Source organism: Peromyscus leucopus, chromosome 4 (assembly GCF_004664715.2).
Source record: "Peromyscus leucopus breed LL Stock chromosome 4, UCI_PerLeu_2.1, whole genome shotgun sequence".
NCBI classification, from domain to species: Eukaryota; Metazoa; Chordata; class Mammalia; order Rodentia; family Cricetidae; genus Peromyscus; species Peromyscus leucopus.
Genome location: NC_051066.1, coordinates 132124928 through 132137346, shown reverse-complemented (window position 1 = coordinate 132137346; position 12419 = coordinate 132124928). Strand labels below are relative to the sequence as shown.

The 12419-nt window shown below is 50.3% G+C and overlaps 1 protein-coding gene across 1 annotated transcript in view; it reads right to left on the bottom strand.

Moving 5' to 3' along the window:
• The window catches only part of Mmp24 (matrix metallopeptidase 24), a 45173-nt gene that overhangs the window by 8185 nt on the left and 24569 nt on the right, over window positions 1–12419 (bottom strand). Inside the window, exons 4-6 of the mRNA XM_028889013.2 lie at window positions 11367–11671; window positions 2708–2869; window positions 229–443 (exon numbers count right to left, since the gene is read on the bottom strand). Coding sequence (XP_028744846.1) covers window positions 229–443; window positions 2708–2869; window positions 11367–11671 — 682 coding nt within the window. The remainder of the gene's footprint in view (window positions 1–228; window positions 444–2707; window positions 2870–11366; window positions 11672–12419) is intronic.

The following is a 12419-nucleotide window of genomic DNA, read 5'->3' as shown; positions in this document are numbered from 1 at the left end:
CAGCACTTTCCTGAGCACTGATTGGCTCCTTGGAAGCTGTCAGCTCACCAATCTTTCCCTGTCACCTTGTAGAACCAAGTTGATTAACCTGTCAGCACCAGAAAGAGACAGGGGGTCCTAGCCACCAGACCAGCTCCTGTCCAGGCCCCACAGCAGCCTGGCCATAGAGCAGGCGCCTCCATTGTGAGGAAAGGGACATCCTGGGTGGCACTGGTCCACCAGCCGTACCTTAAACACAAACATCTCGCCCCGGAAGAGGGCCACCGTGTTGAAGTTGCCATCACAGATGTTGGGCTTGGCACCTGGAGTGGATGGTCGGTCCCCCAGAGGTGGCCGAGGGGGCCTGGGCTGCCGCTCATGTTTCCTCTCAGACGGTGAGTGGATCCTGCGGACCGGGAGTGTAGGGAGGGGCCTTGTGGGCTCCAGGGGTTCAGCTGGGGGTCCTGGAGAGAGGGGCTGTGTCTTAGAGAGGGCCCAGCGCTCCCCTGCTGTCCTCTACCCTTGCCCCATCACTACATAGGCAGTTCCAGGTCAAGTCTGTCCCTTCTGACTTCCTGTCTGCTCTCCTTGATTCAACTCCACCGTCTTTGAGAAAACAGATGGACAGAGCCACTAGATAGGGGCCTTTGCTTTCCCACCCCCAGTCTGGAATCTTTCCCTGTTTAAGAAGAAGCTTGTGCTTCCTGAGGGCCAGTGGCGCACACCCTCTTTCTGCTCTCCTTCTCATAGTCTGAACTCTAATTTCGAACAACTTCCATTCTTCAGCCAACTTCAACAGAATGTCAGCTCCATTTTCCACCCAAACCACTTGCCAAGATCACCAATGACCTCTGTATTTCGGAATCCAACAGTTATCAACTCGAGCTTTGTTGACTGAGTGAATCATCTTGGTAATGCAGGTCGTGACTCAGAGGGCCTGGACTGGAGCCAGAGACAGTAGGTCTTCAGGGTCTCAGGTGAAGCCCATGTCCCTGGTCTGAGGGCCACACATTGGACAGTAAGATTCTGAAAACATTGGCTTTGAACCGTGTTCCTCCTTTTCCAGGGCCCTGCACTCTTGGTTCGTCTGCCCCTTGGGCCTGCATTGTTAGAAGTGCCCACCCTGCTCCAGAGACTGGGTACCCTCACAGGTCGCTTTTCTTCCTTCCCTTTGTAATGCCTCTCAACTTGGGCAGCTCTTAGGGGAGTTCTACAACTCCAGATCTTCAGGGAGCTCCCAGACGGACTCACTCAGATCTCTGGAGTGAGGCCTGGAGGTCAGTGTTTTTTTTTGTAAGAATCCCAAGATGATTCCTAAGAGCAACCCAGTTGAGTGTCACTGCTGTAAGGGCTCATCCGGGTTCCTGACGTTAAAGACCCTCAGAGTGTTCTCTGACATACTGTGTGGTGACAGAATCGTTCCATGTCTGCACTGTCAACATAGTTGCTGCTGGCCACACGCACACATGGCTACTGAGGACTTGAAGTAAAGGACTAGTTCTTAATGGCTGAGGAACTGAAGCTTCAGTTTAACTATTGTACATTTCAATTCCAGTAGCTATTTGTAACTAGTAACTATGTAGTGTACACTGAAGACCCGCAGTGACTATCCCGGCTTTGGTCTATGGGCTGCAGACTGAGAGATCCTATTATTCTACAGTTACAAAGACCAGAGCGTGCCCTCACCCCGCCATTGTTTAAAGACAGGGTCTCGTGTACCACTGGCTGGCCTCAGACACCTAATGTATGTAGCAAAGGGGATGAATTTGAACTCCCGACCCTCTTGATTCTACCTCTAGAAGGCTGGAATTACAGGCGTATGCTACCATGCCTGGTTCATGTGGTTCTGGGGATCAAAGTGGGGCTTCATGTGTGCCAGGTGAGCACTCAACCGGCTGAGCTCCACCCCCGACAAAGCCAGGATCTTGGCGTTAGCTTGACCTGTTCCTTCTGTCCCTCTTCCCCACATCTGATCGGTCAGCAGATCGTGTCCGTTCCACCTTTGAAATAACTTCTAATACTGGCGGCCCACCCTGCCCCTGCTGCTTCCCCGGTTGGGGTGCGGGCCCTGGGTGCTGCACCTCCCCCAGCAGGCGCCTCCACCCCTGTGCTGTGTTGACCAGCATTTGCTCAAATGAACCGGCCTCCCATTTCAGTGGACCCGACTAGGCCCTCCATGCCAGCATGACTTGTACATGGTAGCATGGTAGGCTTTCCCATCTTATTAAGACAGCAAGCTAGCTTCACATTTTCCCTAAGATCACAGCTCAGATTCTAATACTTATCACCGTTACTCAGGCAGATGTGTGACTTCCCTAGGTTAGAGGCACCCCGGAGTGTGCCTGGTCCCCATCTGGGAAAGGGAGGTCATGAGAACAGGAGGTAACCAGGAGGTGGGGGAAAAGGGTAGAAAAGAGGGAATGAGTAGGCCTCACCTCACTTTGCCCTTCCCAGTCACAGCTCGAACCCCCTCCCTGGCAATGGGCAAAGGGCCCAACCCCACAGCTGCCACAGAACTTGCTCACATTAACAATAGTGGCCCCACATCTGCCACAGCTCATGCTCACATTAATAACAGTGGCCCACACCTGCCACAGAACATGCTCACATTAACAACATGGGCCCCACACCTGCCACAGAACATGCTCACATTAACAACAGTGGCCCACACCTGCCACAGCCCATGCTCACATTAACAACAGTGGCCCCCCACCACAACTACACACACCGTAAATCTTCTGGATACCCTGGAGGTCATCCTGGGGAAGTTTGAAGTTGTGTGTCTCCATGTATTGGTAGAAGGGTGCCATAATGGCACTGGGGTCATTAGAGTGTTCCAGTCCCAGTGCATGGCCCAGTTCATGCACAGCCACCAGGAAGAGGTCGTTGCCTGTAGAGAGAGACATAGGAGGTACCCACCACTTAGTATTTAGTCAGTCCGTTACTTAGCATATTAAACACTTAGCATATCCCCTGCCCCTCTGTTGGACACTGGGGACATAGAGAAATCAAACATAATCTTTGCCTATGTACCTCTTAGTACAGAGGGGTACATGCAAAAATAGCAAAAGCTACACAGTATCCAGGCACTGGGGTGCTTTAACAACAGATGTGTGTAAAGACTGAGCAATATCTTTTTTTTTTTTAAAGGTTTATTTATTATGTATACAGTGTTCTGCCTGCGTGCCTGCAGGCCAGAAGAGGGCACCAGATCTCATTACAGATGGTTGTGAGCCACCATGTGGTTGCTGGGAATTGAACTCAGGATCTCTGGAAGAGCAGCCAGTGCTCTTAACCTCTGAGCCATCTCTCCAGCCCCCTCTTTTAATTTTTATTTTGGGGCCTTGAACTTGCAACTCTCCTGCCTCAGCTTCCAAGTACCTGGGACTACATGTCTGTGCTACTAAGTCCCATTGGATTGGAGGAAGATGCTCTGGGAGGACACCCTACGGGGGAAGCGTAAGTCATTAGTCTAAAGAATGGATTCAGGGTTAGAGAGGAAGAGGGCGGAGTAGCATTCCTGGCAGAGATACTGCTGTAAACCAGGTCCAGGGACAAGCAGTTCATTCCACTTGGCTCTAGAACAAAGCACAAAGGGAGGGCCAGGGAGAGATGAGGTCAGCCAGGCTGGCAGGCCGGGCTCTGTGATGCCCTACAAAGGAATTTGGATCAGTCTCTTGGTCATGGGGGGGGGGCAGGGATAGCAGGAGAGGAGGTGGGGCACGATGAAGTCACCCTGGTTACCATCGGAGAGAGGATTAGAGGCAAAGGAGACCGGAGGCAGGTAGATCAGTGGCATCAGTTCAGAAGGTGGGGTGCAGGTACTGGGGTGCTGGTGAGCAGAATCAAGGAAGCTATGGCAAGACGAGAAGTAAGTCCTTGGGGTGGCTGGTGGGTAGTCATCTTCAGGAGGTCTGGTGTGTACAGGGCTCCGTGTGGGGCAGCAGGACCCTAGTTCTGGAACTCCTGGCTATAATCAAAGTTGAAGGGTCAAGAACAGGTGGGAACCTGGTGCTGAGATTGGGACAAAGGATCCTAAACAAGGAACTGAGGGGCAGTGAGGTGTGGTGGTTTTGAGCACCCTGAGATGGGACAGGTCCCCTTCACTTCCAGGGCCACACCCACAAGCTTTGTGAACCCGGGCCAACACCTCAACCTCAGTGTCCTGGTTTGTAGAAAGGAAACACCAGACCTAACTCATTGGCTGGATGAGGACTGAAGAGCCAGCAGGTGTGAAATGCACGTCATTGCAGGAACTGTTGCTAGGTTGCTATGGCCCATAAGACATGAGCTAGACCACACAGAAGAAGCCCCTGGCCAGAAAGGCTGGTGGGGTTTCAGCAACCAGATTCTCTTAAAGCTGGCTCCCTTCAATTTCCATTTTAAGCCTTGGGTAGGTCAAGGCCTGAATTTGTAGACATTAACTAACCATAGTATTGGGAAAGAAATTGGCCAAGGAGTTGGGCAGGGCATTGGATCTGGTACTTCTCTGTGCAGTTAGGGACTCCTTCTTATATCTCTGGCATTGGTTCTCCCCTGAGATCTGCCCCTTATCTCCCAGTCCTAGGCATGTCTCGGTCCCTTTCTGCCATCTCAAAGTCTAGGGAGGCCACCAGAATTCAGGAACCTTACTGCCCATTCTGGGTCGGGTATTCCTGGTAGAGCTGCCCTACCTAAGCCCATCAAGGCCCCCAGGAGAGTCAGATGAGGATGAGAGTTATCTGGCCTTTTGAGCAGGGCTTGGGAAAAGAGAAGCATTCTACAGACCGGACTCAGACTGACTCTCCACTGACACCAGCAGCAGCAGCCACGAAGCCACCTTTGAGCGATGGAGAGGGATGGGGGATGGGCAAGATCACGACAAGGTTGGCCAAGAGCCTAGGCTGGCCTTCTGCTGAGAAAGGCAGGCTGACGGGAGAAAGCCAGGTTGCCCCCAGCTCCTTCCTCGGGTCCTGGTCCCTCCAGCAGCAGGGAAGCGGTGAGCTCATCTTTTAGCATCACTCCAAACCAAGGTGGCGCCTGGGGCTGGCAGAAGGCAGCTCAAAGGCAGCTCAGCTTCCCGCGGCCCGGCCTGGCTCTGCTCCCTGCTCCACCTGGACAAGCTGTTCCGGGTCTCTCTCCCGACCAGGCCTCTCCTAGGGACCATCCACAGGGACCTCAGCAGGGAGCCAGGGAGCCCCTGGGTATTTTCAGCCATTGTCCTTGGCTTGTGCCCATTGTGTGAAGAGTGAAATCCCTTAAAGGAAAGAGGCCTGTGGGCTTCTTCCCAGGACCAAAAGGAAGAGAAGAGCTGAGAAGCCAGCATCCTACTACACAGAATCAGGAGAGCGTTGGGGACCAGAGGGAAGGGGAGGGGAGAGCAGCCAGACTGAGTGTGTGAGGGAACATAGAGGGATGGGGAAGGGGTCAGCTATGGAGAAGAGCCTGGTGCCTCACGGAGAGAAGGCTTTTGGGGTCTCCACTCCCCAAAGGCAGAAAGCAGAGGGATTGGAATATGGCTTCTGCAGCTCTGCCATGTCCTAGCAGTGTGGCATTTCAAGAGCTCTTTCTCTGCAGCAAAGAGAATAATGGCTGCCTTCCTCATAAGAACAGGGACAAGGATTAATGAGTCAAGGTAAACAAAGTGCCATACCAGGTCCTGGCACAGGCAGATCATTACTCATTACCACTGTTGTGTTGAGCTGTGTGAGAGGACCAGCGTCCCCAGTTGTGTGTGTTCTGGAAGTCTCTGGGCCCTGCAGCATGACAGACTGCTTGGCTTCTCTAGTAGACCTTGTCTCTTAGGATGGACTTCCTCACTGGGGCCCCCCATCTTCCTGACTCCAGCAGCACCCCCCAAGGCATCTCTCTTCCCCTCTGACTTCTCATCAGTGGTGTCCCCTGTGCCTAGAAGACCCTCCTTCCTCTGAAGTTCACCCCAGTGCTCATCTCCCAGGAAACCAGCCTGGCTCTCCCAGCTGGCCGAGAATGCTGCCTTCCCCTTCTGCCAGCATTTTAATCTCAGGCAGCTTTAGGTACTGGCCACTTTCCAATTTTCATTAATTACAGCCATGGGCACGTATTCTACCCCAAGACTGAGCTTCTTGGGGGCAGTAGCCCCAGAAAAATGGCTCAAAGTTGCCCGAGTCTGACACGGTAAAGTGACAGCATCCAGGACTACTGTTTTCCAAGTACTGTCCCTGGACCACCTGCTGCAGACTCTGTGGGGACTGTTAAAGATGTGGCATCTGGCTTTCACATCTGGCTTTCACATCTGGCTCTGCCGCCTTCCAACTGTGTGACTTTCTCGATACCCCCAGCAGAGGGTCACGTCGTCATCATCTGTAAAGCGGAAGATTATAATCTCTACACCACCACCACCACCACCACCCCGTGGGGAATGAGCTAGTGAGCTAAGTGTGGAAAGGCTCTGTCCCGTGAAGCAGGGTATGGTCATGAAGGCTCTTCCTCTGGGAAGGAATACTGAGAGCTGGGTCCCCGCTGGCAGAACTGAGTGGGTATCTGCTGACTTCACTGGTTGACTCATTTGAAAGAAATGGGAACAGAGAAAAGTTCAATGAAAATGGATTTAAGGTGTGGTGGGCTAGACTGCCCCTTTGTACACTTCAGTGGGGTAGGGAATGAGAGCCACACGCACAATTGCACAGTGGCAATCTGGAGAGGTGTGTGTGTGTGTGTGTGTGTGTGTGTGTGTGTGTGTGTGTGTGTGTGTATGCGTGTGTGTGTGTGTGTGTGTGTGTGTGTGTGTGTGTGTGTGTGTGTTGTATGCACGTGCGCAGGCATGCTTACCTACAGGGGCATGCCTGTAGAAATCAGAGATTGCTGTTAAGAATTCTCTATTTACTTTGAAACAGTGTCTCTCAGTAAACCCAGTGTGTGCTGTTTTGGTTAGACCAGCTAGCCGGGGAGCCCGTGGGGTCTGCGTAATTTTGTCCCTGGCTCGGGGTTACAGGTGCACATTGCTACAGCCGCCTTTTATGGGGGTGTTAGGCCTACAAACTGAGGTCTTCAGGCTCGCACAGGAGCACTTCTCCCATGAGCCACCCCGACAGGGTCTCTGGACCTCCGGCTGGTCTGGAACTTACTGCCTGGCCCTGGCTGGCCTGAGAACTGCAGCAGTCTTCCCATCCTCGTGAGTGCTGGAATTATAGGTGTGAGTCTCGGACAGCTTTTAAACCCGGGGCAGTGAGGACTGTGACTCAGGAGCTTTGGGTCCAGATGTAGACTACACTGATTCATTCCTTCCTTCCTTCCTTCCTTCCTTCCTTCCTTCCTTCCTTCCTTCCTTCCTTCCTTCCTTCCTGTTTGTTTCCTTGCTTCCTTCCTTCCCTCTTCCTTCCTTCCTTCCCTTCTGTCTTTCTTCCTTTCTATTTTTAAAACAGGACAGCTTGAATCATACGTGTTTCTGATGTGGTGAACAGAACATATCAATACTACCAAGGAAAGATCCTGCCCAAAAGCGAACCTCCGCCTGGTCAGGCCTGCTCTGCTCTGCAATACTCAGGGATCATGAGGAGGGAGACAGGTGAAAGGTGAACTTGAGCCTCATCAAGTCAAATGACTACACTTAGGACTGTCTTCCATGCAAGACAGGGAAATGTGGGGGTGGGGTGCATTTTAAATGACAAGACTTTAAAAGAGCCATGTGTGATGTGGATCTTGTTTGGATCCTGATTCAAGCCAACAACTGTAAAAGACACTTTGAGGTAATTGGGGACACTGCCACTGTGTATTAGATTTTGTGTGTGTGTGTGTGTGTGTGTGTGTGTGTGTGTGTGTGTGTGTGTGTGTCTGTGTGTCTGTGTCTGTGTGTCTGTGTCTGTTTGTATGTATGCCTACAAGTGTGTGTGGGTATGTGGAGGCCAGAAGCCAACCTTGGGCATTGTTGCATCTTGTGTTTTGAGACAGGGTCTCTTCTTGGACCTGGCGCTTCCTGACTAGGCTAGGCTGCTTGGCCAGCAAGCCCCAGGCATCCCCCTGTCTCTGCCTCCCCAGTGCTGGGGTTACAAGCGATTGACACCCTACCTGGCTTTTTTGCATGAGTTCTGGGAATCAAACTCAGGCCTTCAAGCTTACATGACAAGCACTTTACCAATGCTCTGGCATTAGGTTTTAAGAAGTTGTTAACTTTGTTGAGTTTGATACTGATGTTGTGGTTATATTAAAATTCCATCTTTGTTAGAGTGGCAAACTAAAGTAGTCATATATAAAATTACATTATACCTGGGTCTTTCTTTCTTTAAAATACATCAGCCATGGGGCTGGAAAGATAGCTCAGTGGTAAAGAGCACTTGTTGCTCTTGTAAAGGAGCAGGGTTCATTTGCAAGCACCCGCATGGCAGCCCACAACCATCTGTAACTCCAGTTCCAGAAGATCTGACAACCTCTTCTGGCCCCCAAGGGCACTGCTTGTGGTGCACTCAGATGTAGACAAAACACTCAGACACATAAACTAAAGATAAAACAAAAAACCTCAGTCCCCAAATACATGTGGAAGGGGTAGACACAGTACAAACATTAGTGTCGATCACTGGAGCCCTCCTCAGTCTCCCTCCTTTAGAGAGTTTGAAATTGTTCCGTAAAGAAAGCCAATGATCAGACCAAAGTTCCCAGGAGAGTCTGCTCCCTCCCTCACTGAGTCTGTGTGGGAATCGAATGCCACATTATCCAGGTGCTCAATAAACTGCAGTTCTTTCCCCTACCTGAAACCTGTCTTGGGGCAGTGCTCACGGCTGACCCCCCTTCAGCCAGAGATCTATGGCTGTGCTTCTAAGTGGTACCTGCTTCATCTCTGTTTTTACACAGCAATGTCCTGACTCCTGTCCAGAGAAGACATTAGCTCTCTTGGAATTTCTGTCAGAGTTGGAGGTTGTTCATTAAAGACAGGATGATCAGGCAGGAGGAGTATAACAATGGTGTCCATTCACAGACTCTAGATCCTTCCCACATGCCACACATGCCAGTTCTTGGGACTGGAGGCTGAGCCTAGCAAGCTCCTCAAAAGCAAGGAGTGGGCATGACTGTGGAGACCCTGGAGCTTGGCAGAAAGTGAGGCAGAGGCGTTTCTTCCTAGCACCTCCATAGGAAAATAACCGTTTGAAAATTCAGTTGTGTTTACCAGAACTAAAAACAAAACCCTTGAGCTGACGGTGCCTGGCACACAACAGGGCCTGAAAATGATAGATTTTTCCCCCTGACGCCTTATCAGTCGTCACAGTCATTTGTTGACACCACTCCAAAAATAAGAATAAGATAAAGCATGGGTATACAGAGGGCCAGGGAAGTTATCCAGGACACAGGAGAGATGACGCCTAGCCAGAGGAAATGGAGCTTCACAGGAAACAGCAGAAATAGGAAGAGGGAAGAGGACAAAGAAGCAGAACAGTCTCATAACACCCTGGGCATCGCCTTGGCCAAACCAGCTCCTGGACCAGTGTTGGACAGATGCTGAGAGAGATGAACCCCCGATTCACACAGTGGTCTGGAGTGTCCTCGGGGGAGCAGCCCACCTCAGACATGGCTTCTGAGGGAGGAGCCGCAAAGAGCCTGCCACACCCATAAGCTGCACCAAGAAAAGAACAGGTGTCCTCTGTTTCCCAAACTTGATCCAGATTAAGGATCAGGATCTCCAGGGACAGCAATCTATGTTTCTAAAAAGACCCTTGGTGGTTCTCATGATCAGGCTGAGTAAGAAACTTCAAGGACAGAGATGTTCCTCAAGACTGGGCTCTGCATTCTTAAGTTTCTAGGTGATTCTCAAAGTTTGAGATCCACGGAAGCTCAGCATGGTGGCTGAGGGTATGGAATCCAGGGTTATAATTTCCAAATTCAAAGCCTTGTATAACTACTCCCTAACTCTGGGGCCTTGGATAGAATAATGTTTCTCTATGCTTTTGTTTGACTCTCTGTGAAATGGGGATGATAATACCTACTTACATGGTGTGTGGGAGGCACTTGATATGGACCTTGGGACCTTAACATCCATTCGTTACTATCTGCCATAATCTGAAGGCTGAATCCTCTGCCTCTCCGTCCCCTTGACTCCTGTTGCATTTTTATAGCACCTGAGCTTCAGCCTCCAGCAGAGTCTGCCTTATGGCAGGGCTACTTATATAGAGCCCTGACTCTGGGTTTCGGAGGGCAGACTCTGCCTATGCCCTTAATTAAATAGTCACATACCCCTTGGTCATTGCAGGACTCTGTACCATGTCACACCTGCATTGGAAGAGACCTTAGAGATTACTTACTCTGCCCGCCTTGTATGCACTTCCTGTATGCTAGGATTACAGGTATGTACCACCACTCCTTGCTTATGCTGGGGATTGAACCCAGGGCTTTATGAATGCTAGGCAAAGACTCTACCAATTGAGCTACATCCTTAGCCCTTTCAGAGGCTCCTGTTGAACTAGGGTTTGAGCTCCAGCACTGCCACCTACCATTTGAGCCCTGAGCTCTTCATCTTAAGAATGGGCCTAACAGTTGGCACAATGGCTCAGTGGATAAAGACAATTGCTACCAAGCCCAATGACCCAAGTTCAAGCCCTTGGACCTACCTGGTGGAAGGGGTAAAAGGACTCCCATAAGTTGTCCTCTGAACTCTCCATATCCACACTCACCCCACAAATAATAACTAAAGAATGTAATAAATAGCTTATTGGGCCAGTGAGAAGGCTCAAGGTAGAGAAGTACCTGCCACCAGACATGACCCCCTGAGTCTGATTCCCAAGACCTACACAATGGAAGGAGAAAACTGACCTCCCCAAGGTGTCTTCTGACCTCTACGTGAGAGCTGTGGCATGTGCACACCAACACAACATACACTCATACAAATCAATGAATGTAATACAAAATGTAAATGGGCACAACACTGTGTCCATTGCCATTTGCTAAGCAAGTGTCTTGGCTCATATGGATGAATTCTTCAATGACGAGTGGCTATCACTGCCTGACATTGCTTCGCGAATATCTGCAGAATCGGTGGTGCAGGGCAAGTTATCTGAGGATGCTAGAAAGGTCAGGCCACGGCTTAGGGTAACTTTGGGACCAGAACCCAACAGAGCTCACGTTCCATTTTAAAGCCTTTTAACCTGTTTCTTCAGCCTCTCACACATCATTTTCTTATTCGTGGTGCAATCCTGCCTCAGCCCAATTACACCAACTTCTAGGTGGTCTCACCCATCTTTATGGCCCTGGCCCTGGTAGATCAAGTGTTGAATATTAACAGAGACCACAGTTCTCACTCTTTTGAGTCCTTAGTTCTTAGACAAGAAGCTCTGAAAAGTAGGTCTCTCATCAATGGTGTCTCCAAATGCATCCTAGGCACATCTCTCCCTGAAAATTGAACAGCCCAGCACTGACTCCCCCACGCCATCCTCTCATGTCCTTACCATCATGGTTGGCATTTCCTAGTGTCCAGGGCTCATCTGAATCGAAGTGAGTGTCTCCTCCAATCCCTGGGCCAGGAAAGTAGGCATGGGCGAGGAAGCCCCCTTCCCCATCAAATGGGGAGCTGTCGCCGTGGAAACCAGAAGCAAAGAAGATCATGATGTCTGCCTCCTTCCGATCACTTTTGATCTCATGGTATGGCACCTCTTCAAAAGTCAGAGGGGTCACCTTCTGCCACACATCGAAAGCCTGTCGAATAGCTTTCCTCGTGTCCAGTTCACCCACCTTTGGGGTATAGTTGTGAATGCTGGTGAGAGAGAGAAGATCATTGGAAATGAATACAAAATCAGAGACCAGTGGGGCTGAAAGGGATGTCAGAGCCAGTATGGTCCAGTGGCCTTCACATTTTGAGTCCTAGAATTCTATTGAGAGGCCTAGAGGGGCTAAAGAATAGGCTGACTAGGAAGATCATCACCCCCTTCCCCCATCAGAATAGCTTTGTTTTCATCGGAGTTTTTATTCCTGACAAGGCTTGTGTTGCATAAGGGATTCCATCCAACGTGTAGTAGAAAACTGATAGGTAGACTCCTTTAAATTTAGCTCTTTCTCTCCCAATACAGAAAATATATACATTTGTAAAAGTCACAGATATACTCAAATAGTACAGAGGCATTACAGTGGAAAAGAACTAGCCATTGCTGGCCTATCAGCAGCTGGCGTAGGGCAGCACATGACTTAATCCAACGCCTGACTTAGTTCTTTAAGGTAACTGTATCTGGTGCACGGTTTTCCACAATGGAACACGACTACTTATGAGTGCTCTGTCCCAAGAAGGACTGGGGCATGGATCATCTTACCCATTCCACGGGAAGGGAGCAGAGGTCTAGGGAGGTTGGGTAATGGAAGGTAAGGTCAGAGGTGGGCTAGAAACTTTCCCCCTTCCTCTTGATCCATTCCTCGTCTTCGGAAGACCTGAGTCTTCTAACCTAGATTCCTCTTAAGTTTCCTTCTCTTTTTGAAAAAAAAAAAAAAGTCCTGTTCTGATACATACATCT